The 24,962-nt window shown below is 48.2% G+C and overlaps 1 protein-coding gene across 1 annotated transcript in view; it reads right to left on the minus strand.

Moving 5' to 3' along the window:
- Nucleotides 1–24,962, minus strand: part of ASPG (asparaginase) — a 162,820-nt gene that overhangs the window by 2,597 nt on the left and 135,261 nt on the right. The window contains exons 14-15 of the mRNA XM_063947436.1: nucleotides 12,169–12,268; nucleotides 11,930–11,986 (exon numbers count right to left, since the gene is read on the minus strand). Coding sequence (XP_063803506.1) covers nucleotides 11,930–11,986; nucleotides 12,169–12,268 — 157 coding nt within the window. The remainder of the gene's footprint in view (nucleotides 1–11,929; nucleotides 11,987–12,168; nucleotides 12,269–24,962) is intronic.

Consider the following 24,962-nt stretch of genomic DNA (forward strand, 5'->3'; position numbering starts at 1 on the left):
AATATTTCCAATGTACTGTACCATATGCCATCTTGAATGGAGTGTAAACGGGTTGGACATGCACATACTGCCCCTGCAAGCTGTCCTATTTAGTAAGTATGTATATATAATAATAACAAAAAAAAACATAATAAAAAAAAAAAAAAAAAAACATAGTGGCTTTTTCAAATGATTCTATTAAATTGTCTATCATCAAGTAAGGTCTTAAAACCAATAAAAAATAAAAATAAATTTGCAGGTGTGTGTGTAGGGTGGGGGTGGGGGGGTAGCATTACTGTTGTGCCTAGGGGAGACCTCACCCCTAAATCCGCCCCTGCAGACAATGTCATTATATTTGTGTTGTATTACATTCTTAGATGCTACTCGAAGATAGATTTTCTCTATCCTTCACATATGTTTGGTGCTTTAACTGGATGAGTTCATGCTCTGGGAAACCACAGAAGGATCACCTATAAAGCCTGCTCTGACAAATGCTTGGGGGACCAGAAGAAATGAAAAAAATACATCTTTTTACCTATTTTATTTGTTGTTTTTCCCCCATATATAAAAGACTGTCGTTTTTTTGTGCATAAGATGCATCTATGAGAGAGATTCACAAACGCGGTACTCAAGACACCCTAACGGTCCAGGTTTAAAAGGATAACCAAGCTTGGGCACAGGTGACTTAAATCAGTACCCCAATCAATTGCCTTTCACCATCTGTGCGCAGCCATGGATATCCTTAAAACCTGCACTGTTAGGGTGCCTTGAGGACCGCATTTGGGAACCTCTGATCTATGCTAAATACCCTTTGGTAAAACGTTACACAGAGGCGCTATTAACAATTTACAAAATACTTATTGAAATAATAAACATTCAATCATGAATTATTAATTTGGTCATCACCAAGAAGGGTTTGGATCATAGAGTCAACCACACTTAGGTCCACAGTCATTAGGTCGACATGAACAAGGTCGACAGGAGTTTGTTTAATTTTTTGGGTGTCGTTTTCTTTGTAAAGTGACCGGGAACCCCCAATTAGTGCACCGTGTGCCCTCGCGGGTGTGGTGCGGTATGGAAGGTAGATAGTAAGTAGGTCGACAGTGTCTAGGTCAACCACTATTGGTCGACAGTAACTAGGTCAACAGGGTGTCTAGGTCGACAGGGTCTTTAGGTCGACAGGTCAAAAGGTCAACATGAGTTTGTTTTTTTGGTGTTGTTTTCTTCGTAGAGTGACTGGGAACCCCAATTAGTGCACAGTATCTCCTCGTTTCGCTCGCCATGCTTCGGGCAGATTACCGTTCCAATCATAGCCCACGTGGATCGTTAAGTATGAAAAGGTTCAAAAAAAATAAAAAAATTTGTGAAAAACTCATGTCGACCTTTTGACCTGTCGACCTAGAGCCCCTGTCGACCAATAGTGGTCGACCTAGACATTGTCGACTTAGAGACCGGATCCCTCCCCTCGCATGGCTCGCAAGCTTCTGGCAAGGCTACTATTCCCAATCGTAGTCCACGTGGATCGTAAAGTATGAAAAAGTTAATAAAAAGAAAGAAAAAATGTGAAAAACTCATGTCGACCTTTTTCCATGTTGACCTATAGACCTTGTCAACCTAATGCATGTTGACCAATAGCGGTCAACCTACTGACTGTCAACTTACGTGTGGTCGACCTAGAGACTGAATATCCACCAAGAAATGTGCTGGGAAAGCTATCTCTGGTGGAGGCTATGGCTGCTGGTGACCCTTTGATAAATAAGCAGAACCCCTATCTCCAGCCAGAGCTTTTTTTGTTGTTGCTGTATGTATCTCCTTTATCTGCTAGATAGAATGCAGATATACAAAAAGAAAAAAATATATGAAAAAAGAAAGAAAACAACCACATTACAGTAGAGCTTTATAAGAGAAGGTGAAGGAAAACAGTCACAAGGGTGGAGGCTTGATAAGCCCTCTGGAAAGAGAGTAGATAGTAAATGAATCAACTAAGAAGTAATAATAGGCGTTTTAAAGAAGAGTGTTGGACTCGTCTCTAGATGAGACATGCCTTGACAAAGCAGGGGGTGAGACCGTATAATGTGAGATTAAGTATAGAAGTCTTTCACCTCTTTGAAATAGTTAAAAAAAAAAAACACTTTCAGAAAGCACTACGGCAGTGGTCACCAGGCATGAGGCTATGGGGAGCCGGATGCATGACACCAGCAATGCGGAACCCGAGAGTGGAAAGGAATGTGTATTAGTAAATGAGAAATTAAACCAACATTTCATCTCCTTTTTTCTTTTCTTTTTTTAAAGTGATAGGAAGTGGGAAAGTGAAACCAGACTATGGGGTATATGCAATTAGCGGCGAATCGCGGCAATTTTTCGGCCGTTTTTTAATTCGACACAATTCGACAGTCTAATTTCGGCAAGTGGGTGCCGAAATTGACCATATTCAATAAAAAACGGATTCGACAGTCCCGCTGACGAAAAACGGCCGATTTGACAGATTTTGTTCCGATTTTTAAAAAACGGGTAAAAACGGGAAAAAACACGAAAAAAAAAATTGCGTGGGGTCCCCCCTCCAAAGCATAACCAGCCTCGGGCTCTTCGAGCTGGTCCTGGTTCTAAAAATCCGAGGGAAAAATGGACAGGGGATCCCCCGTATTTTTTAAACCAGCACCGGGCTCTGCGCCTGGTGCAAAAAATACGGGGGACAAAAAGAGTAGGGGTCCCCCGTATTTTTTACACCAGCATCGGGCTCCACTAGCTGGACAGATAATGCCACAGCCGGGGGTCACTTTTATACAGCGCCCTGCGGCCGTGGCATTAAATATCCAACTAGTCACCCCTGGCCGGGGTACTCTGGGGGAGTGGGGACCCCTTCAATCAAGGGGTCCCCCCCCCAGCCACCCAAGGGCCAGGGGTGAAGCCCGAGGCTGTCCCCCCCCATCCAAGGGCTGCGGATGGGGGGCTGATAGCCTTGAGAAAATGACAAGAATATTGTTTTTCCTGTAGTACTACAAGTCCCAGCAAGCCTCCCCCGCAAGCTGGTACTTGGAGAACCACAAGTACCAGCATGCGGGAGAAAAACGGGCCCGCTGGTACCTGTAGTACTACTGGGGAAAAAATACCCAAATAAAAACAGGAGACACACACCTTGAGAGTAAAACTTTATTTCACACCTGCCGACACACACATACTTACCTATGTTGACCCGCCGACTGCCACGTCTCCTGATCCGACGATCCGGGGTACCTGTGAATAAAATTATACTCACCTCAATCCAGTGTCCAGATATAAATCCTCGTACTTGGCAAAACAAATAAACGAACACCCGGACCAGCGGACTGAAAGGGGTCCCATGTTTACCCTTTCCCCGAATGCCGGGACCCCACGTGACTCCTGTCACAGAGGTCCCTTCAGCCAATCAGGAAGCGCTACTTCGTTGCACTCACCTGATTGGCTGTATGCGCGTGTGAGCTCAGACAGCGCATCGCACAGCTCCCTCCATTACTTTCAATGGTGGGAACTTTGCCGTCAGCGGTGGGGTTACCCGCGGTCAGCCGCTGACCGCGGGTGACCTCACCGCTGACGCAAAGTTCCCACCATTGAGTATAATGGAGAGGCTTTGCGATACGCTGTCTGACAGCTCAGACGTGCAGCCAATCAGCAGAGTGCCAGGACGTTGCGCTCGCTGATTGGCTTAAGAGACCTTTCTGTGACAGCAGTCACGGGGGGGGTCTCTGCATTCGGGGAAAGGGTAAACATGTGTAAACATGGGACCCCTTTCAGTCCGGCATGGTCGGGTGTTCGTTTATTTGTTTTGCCAAGTACGAGGATTTATATCTGGACACTGGATTGAGGTGAGATTAATTTTATTCACAGGTACCCCGGATCGTCGGATCAGGAGACGTGGCAGTCGGCGGGTCAACATAGGTAAGTATGTGTGTGTCGGCAGGTGTGAAATAAAGTTTTACTCTCAAGGTGTGTGTCTGCTGTTTTTATTTGGGTATTTTTTCCCCAGTAGTACTACAGGTACCAGCGGGCCCGTTTTTCTCCCGCATGCTGGTACTTGTGGTTCTCCAAGTACCAGCTTGCGGGGGAGGCTTGCTGGGACTTGTAGTACTGCAGGAAAAAACAATATTATTGTCATTTTCTCAAGGCTATCAGCCCCCCATCCGCAGCCCTTGGATGGGGGGGGGGGACAGCCTCGGGCTTCACCCCTGGCCCTTGGGTGGCTGGGGGGGGGGGACCCCTTGATTAAAGGGGTCCCCACTCCCCCAGGGTACCCCGGCCATGGGTGACTAGTTGGATATTTAATGCCACGGCCGCAGGGCGCTGTATAAAAGTGACCCCCGGCTGTGACATTATCTGTCCAGCTAGTGGAGCCCGATGCTGGTGTAAAATAATAAGAATTTACTCACCGGTAATTCTATTTCTCGTAGTCCGTAGTGGATGCTGGGACTCCGTAAGGACCATGGGGAATAGCGGCTCCGCAGGAGACTGGGCACAACTAAAAGAAAGCTTTTGGTCTAACTGGTGTGCACTGGCTCCTCCCCCTATGACCCTCCTCCAGACCTCAGTTAGGATACTGTGCCCAGAAGAGCTGACACAATAAGGAAGGATTTTGAATCCCGGGTAAGACTCATACCAGCCACACCAATCACACCGTATAACTCGTGATACAATACCCAGTTAACAGTATGACAACAACTGAGCCTCTCAACAGATGGCTCAACAATAACCCTTTAGTTAAACAATAACTATATACAAGTATTGCAGACAATCCGCACTTGGGATGGGCGCCCAGCATCCACTACGGACTACGAGAAATAGAATTACCGGTGAGTAAATTCTTATTTTCTCTGACGTCCTAAGTGGATGCTGGAACTCCGTAAGGACCATGGGGATTATACCAAAGCTCCCAAACGGGCGGGAGAGTGCGGATGACTCTGCAGCACCGAATGGGCAAACTCTAGGTCCTCCTCAGCCAGGGTGTCAAACTTGTAGAATTTAGCAAATGTGTTTGACCCCAACCAAGTAGCTGCTCGGCAAAGTTGTAGAGCCGAGACCCCTCGGGCAGCCGCCCAAGAAGAGCCCACCTTCCTTGTGGAATGGGCTTTCACTGATTTAGGATGCGGCAGTCCAGCCGCAGAATGTGCAAGCTGAATCGTACTACAGATCCAGCGAGCAATAGTCTGCTTTGATGCAGGTGCACCCAACTTGTTGGGCGCATACAGGATAAATAGCGAGTCAGTCTTTCTGACTCCAGCTGTCCTGGAAACATACATTTTCAGGGCCCTGACTACGTCCAACAACTTGGAAGCCTCCAAGTCTTTTGTAGCCGCAGGCACCACGATAGGTTGGTTCAGATGAAAAGCTGATACCACCTTAGGGAGAAACTGGGGACGAGTCCTCAATTCTGCCCTATCCATATGGAAAATCAGATAAGGGCTTTTACATGACAAAGCCGCCAATTCTGATACACGCCTGGCCGAGGCCAAGGCCAACAACATGACCACTTTCCACGTGAGATATTTCAATTCCACGGTTTTAAGTGGCTCAAACCAATGTGACTTTAGGAAATCCAACACCACGTTGAGATCCCAAGGTGCCACTGGAGGCACAAAAGGGGGCTGAATATGCAGCACTCCCTTAACAAAAGTCTGAACTTCAGGTAGTGAAGCCAGTTCACTCTGGAAGAAAATCAATAGAGCCGAAATCTGGACCTTAATGGAACCCAATTTGAGGCCCATAGTCACCCCTGACTGTAGGAAGTGCAGAAAACGGCCCAGCTGAAATTCCTCCGTTGGGGCCTTCCTGGCCTCACACCACGCAACATATTTTCGCCAAATGCGGTGATAATGGTTTGCGGTCACTTCTTTCCTAGCTTTAATCAGCGTAGAAATGACTTCCTCCGGAATGCCCTTTTCCTTCAGGATCCGGTGTTCAACCGCCATGCCGTCAAACGCAGCCGCGGTAAGTCTTGGAACAGACAGGGCCCCTGCTGCAGCAGGTCCTGTCTGAGCGGCAGAGGCCATGGGTCCTCTGAGATCATTTCTTGAAGTTCCGGGTGCCAAGCTCTTCTTGGCCAATACGGAACAATGAGTATAGTTCTTACTCCTCTTCTCCTTATTATCCTCAGTACCCTTGGTATGAGAGGAAGAGGAGGGAACACATAAACCGACCGGTACACCCACGGTGTCACTAGAGCGTCCACAGCTATCGCCTGAGGGTCTCTCGACCTGGCGCAATATCTTTCTAGCTTTTTGTTTAGGCGGGACGCCATCATGTCCACCTGTGGCTTTTCCCAACGGTTTACAATCAGTTGGAAGACTTCCGGATGAAGTCCCCACTCTCCCGGGTGGAGGTCGTGTCTGCTGAGGAAGTCTCCTTCCCAGTTGTCCACTCCCGGAATGAACACTGCTGACAGTGCTAACACGTGATTTTCCGCCCATCGGAGAATCCTTGTGGCTTCTGCCATCGCCGTCCTGCTTCTTGTGCCGCCCTGTCGGTTTACATGGGCGACTGCCGTGATGTTGTCTGACTGGATCAGTACCGGCTGGTTTTGAAGCAGGGGTTTTGCCTGACTTAGGGCATTGAAAATGGCCCTCAGTTCCAGAATATTTATGTGTAGGGAAGTCTCCTGACTTGACCATAGTCCTTGGAAGTTTCTTCCCTGTGTGACTGCCCCCCAGCCTCGAAGGCTGGCATCCGTGGTCACCAGGACCCAGTCCTGTATGCCGAATCTGTGGCCCTCTTAAAGATGAGCACTTTGCAGCCACCACAGCAGAGACACCCAGGTCCTTGGAGACAGGGTTATCAGCCGATGCATCTGAAGATGCGATCCGGACCACTTGTCCAACAGGTCCCACTGAAAGGTTCTTGCATGGAACCTGCCGAATGGAATTGCTTCGTAGGAAGCTACCATCTTTCCCAGGATCCGCGTGCAGTGATGCACCGACACCTGTTTTGGTTTTAGGAGGCCTCTGACTAGAGATGACAGCTCCTTGGCCTTCTCCTCCGGGAGAAACACTTTTTTCTGTTCTGTGTCCAGAACCATCCCCAGGAACAGTAGACGTGTCGTAGGGACCAGCTGTGACTTTGGAATATTTAGAATCCAACCGTGCTGTTGTAGCACCTCCCGAGATAGTGCTACCCCGACCAACAACTGCTCCCTGGACCTCGCCTTTATCAGGAGATCGTCCAAGTATGGGATAATTAAAACTCCCTTCTTTCGAAGGAGTATCATCATTTCGGCCATTACCTTGGTAAATACCCTCGGAGCCGTGGATAGACCAAACGGCAACGTCTGGAATTGGTAATGACAATCCTGTACCACAAATCTGAGGTACTCCTGGTGAGGATGGTAAATGGGGACATGCAGGTAAGCATCCTTGATGTCCAGTGATACCATGTAATCCCCCTCGTCCAGGCTTGCAATAACCGCCATGAGCGATTCCATCTTGAACTTGAATTTTTTTTTTATATATGTGGTTCAAGGATTTCAAATTTAAAATGGGTCTCACCGAACCGTCCGGTTTCGGTACCACAAACATTGTGGAATAGTAAACCCGTCCTTGTTGAAGTAGGGGCACTTTGACTATCACCTGCTGGGAATACAGCTTGTGAATTGCCTCTAACACTGCCTCCCTGCCTGAGGGAGTTGTTGGTAAGGCAGATTTGAGGAAACAGCGGGGGGGGAGACGTCTCTAATTCCAGCTTGTACCCCTGAGATACTACTTGAAGGATCCAGGGATCCACCCGTGAGCGAGCCCACTGATTGCTGAAGTTTTTGAGACGGGCCCCCACCGTACCTGGCTCCGCCTGTGGAGCCCCAGCGTCATGCGGTGGACTTGGAGGAAGCGGGGGAGGACTTTTGCTCCTGGGAACTGGCTGTATGCTGCAGCTTTTTCCCTCTACCTCTGCCTCTGGGCAGAAAGGACGCGCCTTTAACCCGCTTGCCCTTATTGGGCCGAAAGGACTGTACCTGATAATACGGTGCTTTCTTTGGCTGTGAGGGAACATGGGGTAAAAATGTAGACTTCCCAGCTGTTGCTGTGGAAACGAGGTCCGAGAGACCATCCCCGAACAACTCCTCACCCTTATAAGGCAAAACTTCCATGTGCCTTTTAGAATCTGCATCACCTGTCCACTGCCGAGTCCATAACCCTCTCCTGGCAGAAATGGACATTGCACTTATTTTAGATGCCAGCCGGCAAATATCCCTCTGTGCATCTCTCATGTATAAGACTGCGTCTTTAATATGCTCTACGGTTAGCAATATAGTGTCCCTGTCTAGTGTATCAATATTTTCCGACAGGGAATCTGACCACGCAGCAGCAGCACTGCACATCCATGCTGAAGCAATAGCTGGTCTCAGTATAATACCTGTGTGTGTATATACAGACTTCAGGATAGCCTCCTGCTTTCTATCAGCAGGTTCCTTTAGGGCGGCCGTATCCGGAGACGGTAGTGCCACCTTCTTTGACAAGCGAGTGAGCGCTTTATCCACCCTAGGGGATGTTTCCCAACGTGACCTATCCTCTGGCGGGAAAGGGTACGCCATTAGTAACCTTTTAGAAATTACCAGTTTCTTATCGGGGGAAGCCCACGCTTCTTCACACACTTCATTTAATTCCTCAGATGGAGGAAAAACTACTGGTAGTTTTTTCTCTCCAAACATAATACCCTATTTTGTGGTACCGGGGGTAACATCAGAAATATGCAACACATTTTTCATTGCCTCAATCATGTAATGTGTGGCCCTATTGGAAGTTACATTAGTCTCATCGTCGTCGACACTGGAGTCAGTATCCGTGTCGACATCTGTGTCTGCCATCTGAGGTAGCGGGCGTTTTAGAGCCCCTGATGGCTTTTGAGACGCCTGGGCAGGCACAGGCTGAGAAGCCGGCTGTCCCATATTTGGTATGTCGTCAAACCTTTTATGCAAGGAGTCGACACTGTCGCGTAATTCCTTCCACATAACCATCCACTCAGGTGTCGACCCCGCAGGGGGTGACATCACATTTATCGGCATCTGCTCCGCCTCCACGTAAGCCTCCTCATCAAACATGTCGACACAGCCGTACCGACACACCGCACACACACAGGGAATGCTCTGACAGAGGACAGGACCCCACAAAGCCCTTTGGGGAGACAGAGAGAGAGAGTATGCCAGCACACACCAGAGCACTATATAACACAGGGATTAACACTATAACTGAGTGTTTTCCCTTATAGCTGCTTATATATATATATATTGCTGCGCCTAAATTTAGTGCCCCCCCTCTCTTTTTTACCCTTTTGTGCTTGAAACTGCAGGGGAGAGCCAGGGAGCGATCCTTCCAGCGGAGCTGTGAGGGAAAAATGGCGCCAGTGTGCTGAGGGAGATAGCCCCGCCCCTTTTTCGGCTGACTTTTCTCCCGCTTTTTTTATGGATTCTGGCAGGGGTATTTATCACATATATAGCCTCTGGGACTATATATTGTGATTTTTTGCCAGCCAAGGTGTTAATATTGCTGCTCAGGGCGCCCCCCCCCCAGCGCCCTGAACCCATCAGTGACCGGAGTGTGAGGTGTGCATGAGGAGCAATGGCGCACAGCTGCAGTGCTGTGCGCTACCTTGTTGAAGACCGAAGTCTTCTGCCGCCGATTTTCAGGACCATCTTCATGCTTCTGGCTCTGTAAGGGGGACGGCGGCGCGGCTCCGGGACCGAACGATCGAGGTCGGGTCCTGTGTTCGATCCCTCTGGAGCTAATGGTGTCCAGTAGCCTAAGAAGCCCAAACTATCTCCAATCAGGTAGGTTCGCTTCTTCTCCCCTTAGTCCCTCGTAGCAGTGAGTCTGTTGCCAGCAGATCTCACTGAAAATAAAAAACCTAACATATACTTTCTTTTCTAGGAGCTCAGGAGAGCCCCTAGTGTGCATCCAGCTCAGCCGGGCACAAGATTCTAACGGAGGTCTGGAGGAGGGTCATAGGGGGAGGAGCCAGTGCACACCAGTTAGACCAAAAGCTTTCTTTTAGTTGTGCCCAGTCTCCTGCGGAGCCGCTATTCCCCATAGTCCTTACGGAGTCCCAGCATCCATTTAGGACGTCAGAGAAATACGGGGGACCCCTACTCTTTTTGTCCCCCGTATTTTTTGCACCAGCACCAGGCGCAGAGCCCGGTGCTGGTTTAAAAAATACGGGGGATCCCCTGTCCATTTCCCCCCCAGATTTTTAGAACCAGGACCGGCTCGAAGAGCCCGAGGCTGGTTATGCTTTGGAGGGGGGACCCCACGCCATTTTTTTCCGGGATTTTACCATTCCATCTTAAAAATTTTTTTTTTTTAAATATATAAATAATACTTGTGCCTCCCAAAAAGACAAACCAAGTACCTAATCCCTTCTAATATAAATAGATATGCTATTACCAATAAAAAAAACACCAAAAAAAACATGTTTTAAATTTTTTTTATTAGATTCACCCACCAAAGTGTGGCGGATTGAAAATGACGAATTTACTGTCTAAAAGCACTGTTGTCGAATTTCCAAACTTCAATTGAATATACTTTTGTCGAATTGCCGCATTTGTACCATTGCAGAAATGTCGAATTTGACAAATGTCGAATTTCAAAAAGTCGAATTTGGAAAGTCCGTTTTTTTGATGGAAAGTACTGAATTGCATTGTCGAAAAAAAAATTTTTGGCGCAAAAGTCCAGTTTTTCGACAATTTCGGGAATTCGACCGCAATTGCATATACCCCAATGGCTCTCTGGGGAAAGGTGACGGTCAGTGACATTATAGTCCCCCTTCAATGACATGCTTCAAGTGGGAAAACATGGTAACCAATCACCTTAACTTGCACTAAATAGAAGGTTGCTATGGTTACAGATCATTTGTTTTGTTTGCATTATCATGTTGTTAAACCAGCAATCCCACTTTTGTTTTTCTCTCTCTATATATCAAAGTTAAATGCCTTTTTACGCATGCATCTGATAAAGATTTATAGCAGTGGTTCTCATTACCCAGGATTACCTGTATCCCCTCTGCTGCAGCACACGGTTTCATATAATGTCATGTCACTGCATGTTCACTAGGTGTTCTGTTGGGATGTAGTCAGGTGACCAGCGGTCGGGACCCCAGCTGCCAGAAAGCCAGCAGGTGTGCTTAGAGCTATGACCACTCGTGGGTGTCCACGACACCCATAGAGTTGGAATAAAACCTATGGCGAGTCAGCGAGCCTGCAAGGGGCTTCGTTGCGCTCGCCCCCTCTGCCGGCATCCTGGCGACTGGGATCCCGACCGCCGGTCACCCAACCCCAACCCATTCTGTTACAACAACAGAGCCCCCAGCAATCTGCCTGCATGTAGGGTGTATTACAGCTGAAGTGCATCCTTCTGCATTTTATATGTTAATAGAATTATGAAATGATTGCAATTTTAATATTCCTTACATTAGGAATGTGGAGCAAGGTTGCCGAACTTCCTGGATTCTGCTTGAGACTGCCGGATCAATACAAAGTCTCCCCATTGCAAAGCTGCCCCATTGCAAATACTGACGCAACGTGGAGGGGAGAACAGTCAGAGCCAGATTAACAAAAATGTAGCACCTGGAGCTACAGCTCCAGGCCTCCACATAAAAATGGCCCATCATGGCAGGAGGATGACAACCAAGATGCCTATTTGGCACACAGTCAGCCATAAACCATAAGTATTATGAATCTAGGGAGACATTGGGGCTGATAGTGTACTGAAGGGGGGTGTACACGGTCACATGGCACTGGCCCCGCCCACACAGCACTGGTCACATCTCAGTATGGGCCCTTGGACACTTTCAGCTTCAGCCCCTGGCTTTTTCTCACGCCATGTTCCGTTTTACTTCATCTGCTGCTTGGTACATATTTATAGCTAATTACTGTGCAGTTAAAGTCGCAGCCCAGGACACACCTGTTACGTAATGCATTCCAGAACGATAACATCCAACTCACCTGTGCTCTTTTTTGATGAAAAAACTCCAAGACCTCCTCACTGCCAACAGCTTCCGCCTGTAAGCAAACGCACACATGAGAAATCCTCACCAGACAAACAATCAGGACTACAAATCGGTAGCAAACTATATACGTGACGCCAAAGTACAAAGAATGGTTTATAACAATTCATTATATATAAATATGAGCACGGTGCAGACATTGCATGTAGCGGATGTACAAGGAGTGGAGTCACTTACTACTTGGTAAGGTGTCTGCCCGTCATAGCCAACTTTATCCATGTCAACTCCTGCCAATTCCCAGGCCGTCAGGCCATCCACGTCTCCAGTGGCAGCTAGGCTACAAAACAGAACAGATGTGTTTGCATATAGAGAGAGGTACTTGTTGGGGTGCAGTCAGAATGGCGGGATACCAGCAGTCGAAATCCTGACACCCTTTAGAATCCAGACGCTGGAACTCCGAAAGGGCCAGGAGACCAACACCGGAATCCCAACAGTAAGTATACCCGCTTTAGGGACGGTTAGGTTTAGGGATGGTGGAGGGGTTGTCAGGTTTAGATGTCAGTTGGGGGGATAGGTTTAGGCTGTGGGGGGTGGGGGTGGGGGTCAAGGGGCGGTAGGTTAGGGTTAGGCACCCCCGGCAGAGGTTAGGATCAGGCTGCGGGGAGGGAGACTTAGGTTTAGGCACCTCTGGGAGGTGTTTAGGGTCAGGCACTAAGGGGGAAGGTTAGGGTTATGCTGCAGGAACAGAGGGTTAGAGGAGCGGGGAGAACACCCCACATTCACCCCTGTCGGTCTTTCCAAAGTCGGGATCCCAGCGTTGGTATTATGACCGCCAGGATCCTGAGCGCCGGCATTGCATACTAGATCTGCTGGGTTTGTCCTATGTTACACTATTCTTTACTGTAACAGCTTACCCTTGTTTCTGACAAGCAGAGTGTGTTATACCCTTCTAGACAAGGTAGATCTTTTATACCACACCCCATAAAGTGGAGGCATTTCTCCCAGCCAGATCTCCGTTACTGTAAGAACACAAGTACGCGTCCAGTATGCAATGCCGGCACTCAACTTGTAAATAAGCATGATCCCTCACTCAAAAACCCCCAAAAAACCCAAGAACAAAACATTGGCTAGAGTTCAATTATTTACAAAACAGAATTCTCTCTTTAGTGCTAGTCTTGTCCAAGAAACGTATGCAAGAATACAGACAGGAGGTTTTTGCTCAGAAGTTATTTCAAAATCTTTGTCCATTTGCAAGTCCCACAGTTCCTGCGGCTGCATCCCCACAGTAACAAGAGAGTGGCGAAACTGTGCTAAAAGCCCTACACAGTGTCACTGCTAAAACTCTAGAGCCTGTGATGCCTGGAAGAACGGCCCGCATCAGCAAAATGTCATCCACCGTCTCACAAGACTATGTGGGGTATTCAATTATTCGCAAATTCGCGGCAATTTTTTGCCCGAAAATTTTTCGCAGTAATCGGGCGAAAATTGCAGCGAAAACGCTCCGTTTTTCGACCTATTCGATTCCAAACGGGTTTCACGTGAAAATTCTTGCAGTGAAAAGTGCAGGTGAAAATGGGGAAATCAGCCTGTACCCCAAAAAATGCTAAACTAACATAGGAAAACATAAGAGAAGTGTGTTAGAGATCACATTAGAGAGTTTTTGGGGACTTAAATTGTGTGAAATGGCTGTTATATGCATTTTTTTAAAAATGCAAAAAAAAGATAGAAAGCAAGTTTTTTTTAGCAAAATAAATGTTCTCATTAAATTTGGGGTACATGAAAATGTGTATAAGTATATATTTGGGTCATTTTAGGGTACTTTAAAAAAAAAGTGGAAACAGACCGATTACTCCCATCTGCAAGCCTAAAAAATACCTGTCCCACTCATAAAGCACCCCAATATACCTGTCCCATACCTTGAACCCCAATTTCCATCACTTTGTACTTTTTCACCCCAAAAATGACATGTCATTATTGGCCAATTAAAAATAATTAAAAACCTCAACGTGCCTAATTAGTCATTAAGGGGGGTGTCCCAGGAGTTCTGGACCATATCCAAACATTTTTACCTTAAATTAGTGACTTTTCCCAACTTTTCACCTGCTTCAGAGTAGGTGAAGTGAATTAGTGAAAAAATGATCACCGATAAATTTTCCAGGAAAATTGAATAGGCTGTAATTGCGTTTCACGCGAAAAGTCCGTTATCACTGTTAATTGAATATACCCCTATTACTGGAAATGCCAGCGCCACAGGAGGTTCTTGAAGTTTTCAGAATGTTACACTTTTTGTGTGGAGGCCACTGATTCGGTTGCATCGGGCAGGATTACACCATGAAAGCTAGTTTTTAAATGCTCTACCAGACTCCTGCCCACTTTAATTAGGACTCCACATCCAGACAGTGGGCAGGAAAAATCGCCGGGTTCAAGGTGCACTGCAAAAATGAAACAAACTAAAACATTTGTTCATTTGCACGTTTTATTTTCCTTGCTGCAATTTAATGAAAAAACTGGGCCCTGAAGCAGCCGCAGCCTCTGCACGCAGGGTAATTCTGCCTCTACACATTTCACATTATTTGTATGAATATGAAATGTCGAAAACAAAAAATATATGTGACCGTAATGTGCTCCCTGCCACGGATTCATATATTCCCAAGGAAAGAACTGAAAGGCTGCAGCTGGGTACAATAATAGGATTTTAATACCTACTGGTAAATCCTTTTCTCCTAGTCCGTAGAGGATGCTGGGGACTCCAAAAGGACCATGGGGTATAGACTGGGTTCTGCAGGAGACATGGGCACACTATAAAACTTTGAATGGGTGTGAACTGGCTCCTCCCTCTATGCCCCTCCTCCAGACCCCAGTTATAGGAACTGTGCCCAGGGAGACGGACATTTCGAGGAAAAGGATTTTTGTTAACTAAGGGTGAGATACATACCAGCTCACACCACAAACACACCGTACAACTGGATTAGCAGGAATACCAGATAACAGTATGAACGAAACACAGCAACAAGCTGAACATAATCGATATACAACCTTCGTGTAACCGAAAACAACCACTAACAATACAACTGCAAGTAACAGTCTGCACTGGGATGGGCGCCCTCTACGAACTAGGAGAAAAGGATTTACCGGTAAGTATTAAAATCCTATTTTCTCTTACGTCCTAGAGGATGCTGGGGACTCCAAAAGGACCATGGGGTCTATACCAAAGCTCAAGACCGAGCGGGAGAGTGTGGACGACTCTGCAGCACCGATCGAGCAAACATGAGGTCCTCATCAGCCAGGGTATCAAACTTGTAGAACTTAGAAAAAGTGTTTGAACCCGACCATGTAGCTGCTCGGCAAAGTTGAAGTGCCGAGACCCCTCGGGCAGCCGCCCAAGATGAGCCCACCTTCCTGGTAGAATGGGCCTTCACTGACTTCGGCAACGGCAGTCCAGCCGTAGAATGAGTGTGCTGAATCGTATTACAAATCCAGCGTGCAATAGTCTGCTTGAAAGCAGGATTTCCAATCTTGTTGGAAGCATACAGGACAAACAGAGCCTCCATTTTCCTAACAAGAGCCGTTCTGGCGACATACATTTTCAAAGCTCTTACGACGTTGAGCGATTTTGGCACCGTCACGGCATCCGTAGCCACAGGCACAACAATAGGTTGATTTATGTGAAACGAAGAAACCACCTTCGGCAGAAATTGTTGACGAGTCCTCAATTCCGCTCTATCCACATGGAAAATCAAATATGGGCTCTTGTAAAACAGAGCCGCCAATTCCGACAACCATCTAGCGGACACCAAGGCCAAAAGCATGACCACTTTCCAAGTGAGAAATTTCAACTCAACCTTCTGCAAAGGTTCAAACCAGTGAGACATAAGAAATTGTAACACCACGTCAAGATCCCACGGTGCCACAGGTGGCACAAACGGAGGATGGATATGCAGCACTCCCTTCACAAAAGTCTGAACCTCAGGAAGGGCGGCCAATTCTTTTTGAAAGAAAATAGATAAAGCCGAAATCTGCACTTTGTTGGAACCCAATTTCAGGCCTGCATCCACGCCTGCCTGCAAAAAATGGAGGAAACGACCCAGCTGAAACTCCTCCGTAGGAGCTTTCCTGGCTTCACACCACGACACATATTTTCTCCAAATACGGTGATAATGCTTCGCCGTGACCTCCTTTCTAGCCTTAAGGAGAGTGGGGATGACTTCCCCGGGAATACCCTTTCGAGCTAGGATTTGGCGTTCAACCTCCACGCCGTCAAACGCAGCCGCGGTTAGTCTTGAAATACGCATGGCCCCTGCAGTAACAGATCTTCTCTGAGAGGAAGCGGCCAAGGATCTTCTATGAGCAATTCCTGAAGATCCGGGTACCAGGCTCTCCGTGGCCAATCTGGAACGACGAGTACTGCCGGAACCCTTGTTCGTCTTATGATTCTCAACACTTTTGGAATGAGAGGAAGTGGAGGGAACACATACACCGACTGAAACACCCACGGAGTTACCAGGGCGTTCACTGCACTGACTTGGGGGTCCCTTGACCTGGAACATTACCTCGGAAGCTTCTTGTTGAGGCGAGACGCCATCATGTCTATTTGAGGAATTCCCCAACGCCTTGTCACTTCTGCAAATACCTCTTGATGAAGCGCCCACTCTCCTGGGTGGAGATCGTGTCTGCTGAGGAAGTCTGCTTCCCAGTTGTCCACGCCCGGAAGGAAGACTGCTGACAGAGCGCTCACATGCTTTTCCACCCAGCGGAGAACTCTTGTGGCCTCCGCCATCGCCGCTCTGCTCTTTGTTCTGCCCTGGCGGTTTACGTACGCCACCGCTGTTACGTTGTCCGACTAAATCAGGACAGGTAGACCTCGAAGAAGGTTTTCCGCTTGCAGAAGGCCGTTGTAAATGGCTCTTAACTCCAGAACATTTATGTGGAGACAAGTTTGACCATTTTCCCTGGAAACTTCTTCCTTGTGTGACTGCTCCCCAGCCTCGGAGACTTGCATCCTTGGTCAGCAGGACCCAATCCTGGATCCCGAACCTGCGTCCCTCTAGAAGGTGAGAACTGTGCAGCCACCACAGGAGAGAAATTCTGGACCTGGAAGATAGACTTATTTTCCGGTTCATGTGTAGGTGAGACCCGGACCATTTGTCCAGCAGGTCCCACTGAAACACCCGGGTATGAAACCTGCCAAACGGAATGGCTTCGTACGCCACAACCGTCTTCCCTAGCACTCGAGTGCATTGATGAATAGACACTTGCCGGTTTCAGAATCTCTTTGACCATGCCTTGGATTTCCAGAGCTTTTTCCGCCGGAAGAAACACTCTGCAGTTCCGTGTCCAGGATCATGCCCATGAAAGGCAGCCGAGTTGTCGGAATCAACTGAGACTTGGCAAATTTAGAATCCAACCATGATGTTGCAGAACAGTCAGGGAGAGCTCCACATTTCTTAGCAACTGCTCCTTCGATCTCGCCTTTATCAGGAGATCGTCCAAGTACGGGATAATTGTGACACCCTGCTTGCGTAGGAGTACCATCATTTCCGCCATGACTTTGGTGAAGACCCTCGGGGCCGTGGAAAGCCCAAACGGCAACGTCTGAAATTGGTAATGAGAATCCTGCACCGCAAATCTCAGGAAAGCTTGATGTGGAGGATATATTGGGACATGTAAGTAGGCATCTTTTATGTCGACTGACGCCATGAAATCCCCCCCCCCCCCCCCCCCCTTCTAGACTGGAGATCACTGCTCGAAGAGATTCCATCTTGAACTTGAAAGTTTTCAAATACAGATTGAGGGATTTTAGGTTCAGGATCGGTCTGACCGAGCCGTCCGGCTTTGGCACGACAAAGAGGCTCGAATAGAACCCTTCTCCCTGTTAGGACGGGGGTACCGGGACAATTACACTCTGTTGATACAGCTTTTGTATCGCAGCACTCACGACTTCCCTTTCTGGGATCGAAACTGGCAAGGCTGATTTTAAAAATCGGTGGGGGGGCATCTCCTGAAACTCCAGTTTGTACCCTTGGGACACTATGTCTAAGACCCAAGGATCAAGGCCCGAGTGAAACCAGACCTGACTGAAGAGTCGGAGACGGACCCCCACCGGCACGGACTCCCGTAGGGGAGCCCCAGCGTCATGCGTTGGACTTGGCAGAGGCCGGGAAGGACTTTTGGTCCTGGGAGCCTGACACAGCAGGCGACCTTTTTCCCCTTCCTCTACCTTTTGAAGCAAGGAAGGACGAGCCTCTTCCTTTTTTGTATTTATTAGGCCAAAAGGACTGCATCTGGTAATGGGGTGCCTTTTTCTGTTGTGCGGGAACATAAGGAAGAAAAGATGACTTACCCGCTGTAGCGGTAAACACCAGGTCAGCGAGGCCGTCACCAAACAAGACACTACCTTTATAAGGGAGAGCTTCCATAGCTTTCTTGGAGTCGGCATCAGCATTCCATTGATGAATCCACAGCGCTCTCCTGGCCGAGACTGCCATGGCATTGGCCCTTGATCCCAAGAGGCCAATATCCCTCGCCGCATCCTTTAGGTAAGCTGCAGCGTCCCTGATATAACAGCGAGTCAAAAGAATGTTATCCCTATCGAGGGTATCCATGTCCGATGCCAAATTATCAGCCCACTTAGCAATAGCACTACTCACCCATGCCGACGCCACGGCAGGTCTGAGGAGTGCACCTGTAGGGACATAAATGGCCTTTAATGTCGTTTCCTGCTTACGATCCGCAGGATCCTTGAGGGCAGCAGTGTCGGGAGACGGAAGCGCCACCTTCTTGGACAGCCAGGACAGAGCCTTGTCCACACTGGGAGATGACTCCCACTTTTCCCTGTCGTCAGAGGGGAAAGGATATGCCATAAAAATTCTCTTGGGAATCTGCCACCTTTTATCAGGTGATTCCCAAGCTTTTTCACAAAGAGCGTTCAGTTCATGAGAGGGGGGAAACGTCACCTCAGGTTTCTTTCCCTTATACAAACAAACCCTTGTATCAGGAACAGCAGGTACTTCAGAAATATGTAAAACATCTTTAATAGCCACAATCATGTACTGAATACTCTTAACCAATTTTGGATGTAAACTGGCCTCACTATAGTCGACACTGGAGTCACAGTCCGTGTCGGTATCCGTATCAGCTATTTGGGTAAATGAACGCTTTTGTGACCCTGAGGGGGCCTGTACCTGGGATAAAGCGTCCTATATAGATTTTCTCCACGTTTGTGTCTGAGAATCAGATTTATCCAGCCTCTTAGACAATAACGCCACATTTGCATTCAATGTACTCAACATATTCACCCAATCAGCAGTCGGCGTTGCCGACAGAGTCACTCCCAAATCCTTCTCTGCGCCCCCAGTAACTTCCTCCGGGGAGGAGCACTCCGCCTCAGACATGTCGACACACTGTACCGACACCCACCCACTCACACTGGCAATAGGGGATGGACCCACAGGGAAGCCTGTTAGAGAGAACACAGAGGGAGTATACAAGCACACACCAGTGACGTGCGGTGGGGTGAGGCAGAGCCTTTCCTGTCATACTAACGTTTGTGCCAGAGTTTTGACTGTATAAAGTATATGAAAAATACAAAGAATATGTTAGAAATATCTTCTTTGCATTATTCTAATCGTTTTTATAGCCAAAACTCTGAAGTAAAAAGTCTATGGCAGGTGAGGCACTGCCTCACGTGCCTATCTTTTCCGCACATCTCTGATCAAAACACACCAAATTTCCAGGAGTTTATACTGCTGCACCTGTGTATAATGCCCACATGTACCCATTGGCTCATATATTGCATGTAAATCTGGTTCTGGTGCCAGCTAGTATCTCTTGAGCCATTTAGCTCACCGCACGTCCCTGGCTCACACCCCAGCGCCCATATACTACTGAAACAATAATATATGATCACTGCGCTGTTTAAATAGCACCAATTGACTGTGCCCCCCCCCCCCCCCCCCCGTTTTGCTCCCTGTACTTGCTAAGGAGAGTGGAGGTCCGGGCCAGCGTCTCTGCAATGTCTGTGAAGAGAGAAAATGGCACTGGTAAGCTGTGCGGGCTAAGCCACGCCCCCTCCCGGCGCGCTGTAGTCCCGCTCGATTTCAAATAATTATACTGGCGGGGGTCTTATATTTAGTGCCTAGGCACTTATAACATTCTCTTTTGCCAGTTTAAAACTTTAATAACCTGCTGCTCCCCCCCACCCCCCCGTGCCCTGCACCATGTGTGAGTGCCGTTGGTGTATATGTGGGAGCATGGGGCGTAGCGCTACCACTGCGCTGTACCTCCGTCACCGAAGTCTTCTTTCTTCTGTATACTCACCCGGCTTCTTTCTTCTGGCTTCTGTGAGGGGGTTGATGGCGCGGCTCCGGGAACAAGCAGCTAGGCGAACCAAGTGATCGAACCCTCTGGAGCTAATGGTGTCCAGTAGCCTAAGAAGCAGAGCCTTTAACTCAGAAGAAGTAGGGCTGACTTCTCTCCCCTCACTCCCACGATGCAGGGAGCCTGTAGCCAGCAGGTCTCCCTGAAAATAAAAAACCTAACAAAGTCTTTTCAGAGAAACTCAGGAGAGCTCCCCTAGTGTGTGTCCAGTCTCTCTAGGCACAGAATCTAACTGGGGTCTGGAGGAGGGGCATAGAGGGAGGAGCCAGTTCACACCCATTCAAAGTTTTATAGTGTGCCCATGTCTCCTGCGGATCCAGTCTATACCCCATGGCCCTTTCGGAGTCCCCAGCATCCTCTAGGATGTAAGAGAATAAATATTGCCAACTACTGACTGACAAATGTTTGCAAGCTAAATTCACCGTTTTCACCCTAGAACTCCACAAGTTATTGGTAAAGGTGGATTAAAATGCAGAGAAATGGGTTAGGTTTAAGCTTGCACCCTGCAAATTTTGTGCAGAAATATTTTCACCTAGAGATTCAGGGAACATGCTGTGTGGTCAGGGCTTCCTAATTATTGGTAACCACAAATTAATGGGGGGGGGGGGGGGGGGTCATTGATCGGACACATGTTCAGTAGGTTAAACAGGAATATGCTCAGGGCCGGTTCTAGCCCTTTTGGCACAAAATAGGGCCGTGGCTTCATACAGGGGGCGTGGTCAGTTACGCCCCCCTGTAGAGTTGCGCCCCCTGTAGGAGTAGCGCCGCTTACACAAAAAAAATAAAAATAATACTTACTATCCCCGCTCCTGATTCCAGACTGCTGCAGACCTCCGCCGGCGCCGCTCCTCTCCTCGGATCTATGGGAGAGACGTCATGACGTCTCTCCCATAGCACAGCATAGACAGACACTAGAGGTCAATTATGACCCCTAGCGTCTGTGTCAGTCCCACAATGTTGTGCGGTGCGCGATGACGTCATCGCGCACCGCACAGCAAAGGTCCTCTCCACGAAGGGAAACTAGACGGGTAGCGTCTAGTTCCCTTCACAGCGGGGGACACAGCAGGGGGGGGGGGGGGGGGGGACACATTAGCGGATCTTGCCATGGTGCGGCGCCCTCCGAATGGCGCCGGCACCCTCGGAAGGTGGCGCCCCAGGCAAAAGTCCTGCTTGCCCGTGGCAAGATCCGCTACTGAATATGCTCCCACCCCACTTGAATTACTTGACTAGGTGGATGTATGCAAGGTCAATATTAACCTGTGGACTCATCTGTATAACAGAGAAGCAGCCTGTACAACAATCAGCTTGCCCAAAGGACAGAAGTGAAATTGATCAGAGCACTTAACGGCACGCCCAAGAAACAGATAAGTGCCGACAGCCACACATTTACCCATGTGCGACCGGCATAAGGAAGAGGAGAAAGAAAATCTACAGATGCACAGAACTGCGGACCTCTATGGCTGGCTGGACTGCACGTCTGTCTGCGACTCTTCCTTCTGACATACATTCCTGCATTGCTAGGATATCAGACTAGGAGTAAACCTGTTACACAGGTTCAGCTGATGTGAAGGCAGAGTGTGTGTAAGAATGCCACCTGTGAGCCTCTCCCTGCACACTCACCAGGGAATGCAGCAGCAGAGACATTACATGAATAATATCACAACTTCCTGAAGTGACCTGGCCTGAAATGCACTGCGAGCGCCGCTAATCCGTCCAATTGTCAGCCCTTCAGAGGATCAACACGCTTGTGCAATGCAACAATATAAAGGCTGGAAAAGACGTCGTCAATTCCACTTTATTAAGATACTAGCTGGAGTACCGGCGATTCCCGGGATTTTAAGAATGTCTGTTTACAAAAATAAATGTCAATATTACACACACACACAAACACACACACACACACACACACACACACACACACACACACACACACACACACACACACACACACACTATAAATAACATTGTAGATAGCTGAATACCCATGCTTCGCTACGGGATGAGGACTGTAAATTAGAATGTTAGTTGTTCGTTAATTTACGTTGGTAATATAGGCATATCTTGCTTCCCTGACGCACTTTGTGTAGTGGCCGGACCCCTTTTTGTTCTGCCAAGGGACCCTGCTCTTCCCACTATACAACTCTCAGTCTGTGGCCTCCATTCCCCTCCTCACATCATGTCACTGCCCCTGTGAAATGATCAATTTATTTACAGTTTTGTTATATAGTGCGGCACATTATGTATCTCCTGATATACTCTGTGCTGCTGGGGGACCGTGCTACTTCCCACAGCCGTAACTAGATTGGCAACACCTGGCTGCTCCCGCCGTGCCACTCAGCTACCTCTCACATAGGTAGCTCCCACACCACTTCCTCCCTGCTCTTGTGCTGGGAGAGATGACATCTCCCCCAGGCCGCCCCCAGCCCACCCACAATGCCCTGCGAAGAGCGCAGCGTAGGGAAGGAAGAGGAGAGGGAAGGCACCTCTAACATGCCGGCTCATCACAGGTGAGTCTCTCTCCACCCCCCCCACCCCCCCCGGCTGCCTTAATGATAAAATCATTAAAAAATAGGGGGACTGCCTGTCACAATGTGTAAAAAAAGAGAGACTGCCTGCCATAATGTGTAAAAAAAAAAAAGGGGGACTGCCTGCCATAATGTGTAAAAAAAAAAAAAGGGGGGACTGCCTGCCATAATGTGTAAAAAAAAGGGGGACTGCCTGCCGTAATGTGTAAAAGGGAGGTTTGTGGCCACACCCCTTCCCCATGAAGCCACGTCCCTATATTTTTGCCGCGAGCCTATGGCGCGCACTGGCCCTGCGTTGTATATGAAGGGGAGACGCAGGAAAAATAAGAATTTACTTACCGATAATTCTATTTCTCGGAGTCCGTAGTGGATGCTGGGGTTCCTGAAAGGACCATGGGGAATAGCGGCTCCGCAGGAGACAGGGCACAAAAAAGTAAAGCTTTAGGATCAGGTGGTGTGCACTGGCTCCTCCCCCTATGACCCTCCTCCAAGCCAATTAGGTACTGTGCCCGGACGAGCGTACACAATAAGGGAGGAATTTTGAATCCCGGGTAAGACTCATACCAGCCACACCAATCACACCGTACAACTTGTGATCTAAACCCAGTTAACAGTATGATAACAGCGGAGCCTCTGAAAAGATGGCTCACAACAATAATAACCCGATTTTTGTAACTATGTACAAGTATTGCAGATAATCCGCACTTGGGATGGGCGCCCAGCATCCACTACGGACTCCGAGAAATAGAATTATCGGTAAGTAAATTCTTATTTTCTCTATCGTCCTAGTGGATGCTGGGGTTCCTGAAAGGACCATGGGGATTATACCAAAGCTCCCAAACGGGCGGGAGAGTGCGGATGACTCTGCAGCACCGAATGAGAGAACTCCAGGTCCTCTTTTGCCAGGATATCAAATTTGTAGAAATTTACAAACGTGTTCTCCCCTGACCACGTAGCTGCTCGGCAGAGTTGTAATGCCGAGACCTCTCGGGCAGCCGCCCAAGATGAGCCCACCTTCCTTGTGGAATGGGCCTTAACCGATTTAGACTGTGGCAGGCCTGCCTCAGAATGTGCAAGTTGAATTGTGTTACAAAACCAACGAGCAAACGACTGCTTAGAAGCAGGCGCACCCAACTTGTTGGGTGCATACAGTATAAACAGCGAGTCAGATTTTCTGACTCCAGCTGTCCTGGAACATATTTTCAGGGCCCTGACAATTTCTAGCAACTTGGAGTCCTCCAAGTCCCTAGTAGGTGCAAGGCACCACAATAAGCTGGTTCAGGTGAAACACTGACACCACCTTAGGGAGAGAACTGGGGACGAGTCCGCAGCTCTGCCCTGTCCGAATGGACAAACAGATATGAGCTTTTTTGAGAAAAAAACACCAATTTGACACTCGCCTGGTCCAGGCCAGGGCCAAGAGCATGGTCACTTTTTATGTGAGATGCTTCAAATCCACATATTTGACTGGTTTTAAACCAATGTGATTTGAGGAATCCCAGAACTACGTTGAGATCCCACAGTGCCACTGGAGGCACAAAAAAGGGTTTTGTATATGCAATACTCCCTTGACAAACTTCTGGACTTCAGGAAATGAAGCCAATTCTTTCTGGAAGAAAATTTACAGGGCCGAATTTGAACCTTAATGGACCCCAATTTGAGGCCCATAGACACTCCTGTTTGCAGGAAATGCAGGAAACGACCGAGTTGAAATTTCTTTGTGGGGCCTTCCTGGCCTCACACCACGCAACATATTTTCGCCACACGTGGTGATAATGTTGTGCGGTCACCTCCTTTCTGGCTTTGACCAGGGTAGGAATGACCTCTTCCGGAATGCCTTTTTTTCCTTAGGATCCGGCTTTCCATCTCCATGCCGACAAACGCAGCTGCGGTAAGTCTTGGAACAGACATGGTACTTGCTGAAGCAAGTCCCTTCTTAGCGGCAGAGGCCATAAGACCTCTGTAAGCATCTCTTGAAGTTCCGGGTACCAAGTCCTCCTTGGCCAATCCGGAGCCATGAGTATAGTTCTTACTCCTCTACGTCTTATAATTCTCAGCACCTTAGGTATGAGAAGCAGAGGAGGGAACACATACACCGACTGGTACACCCACGGTGTTACCAGAACGTCC

This window comes from Pseudophryne corroboree, chromosome 12 (genome assembly GCF_028390025.1).
Source record: "Pseudophryne corroboree isolate aPseCor3 chromosome 12, aPseCor3.hap2, whole genome shotgun sequence".
Lineage (NCBI taxonomy): Eukaryota > Metazoa > Chordata > Amphibia > Anura > Myobatrachidae > Pseudophryne > Pseudophryne corroboree.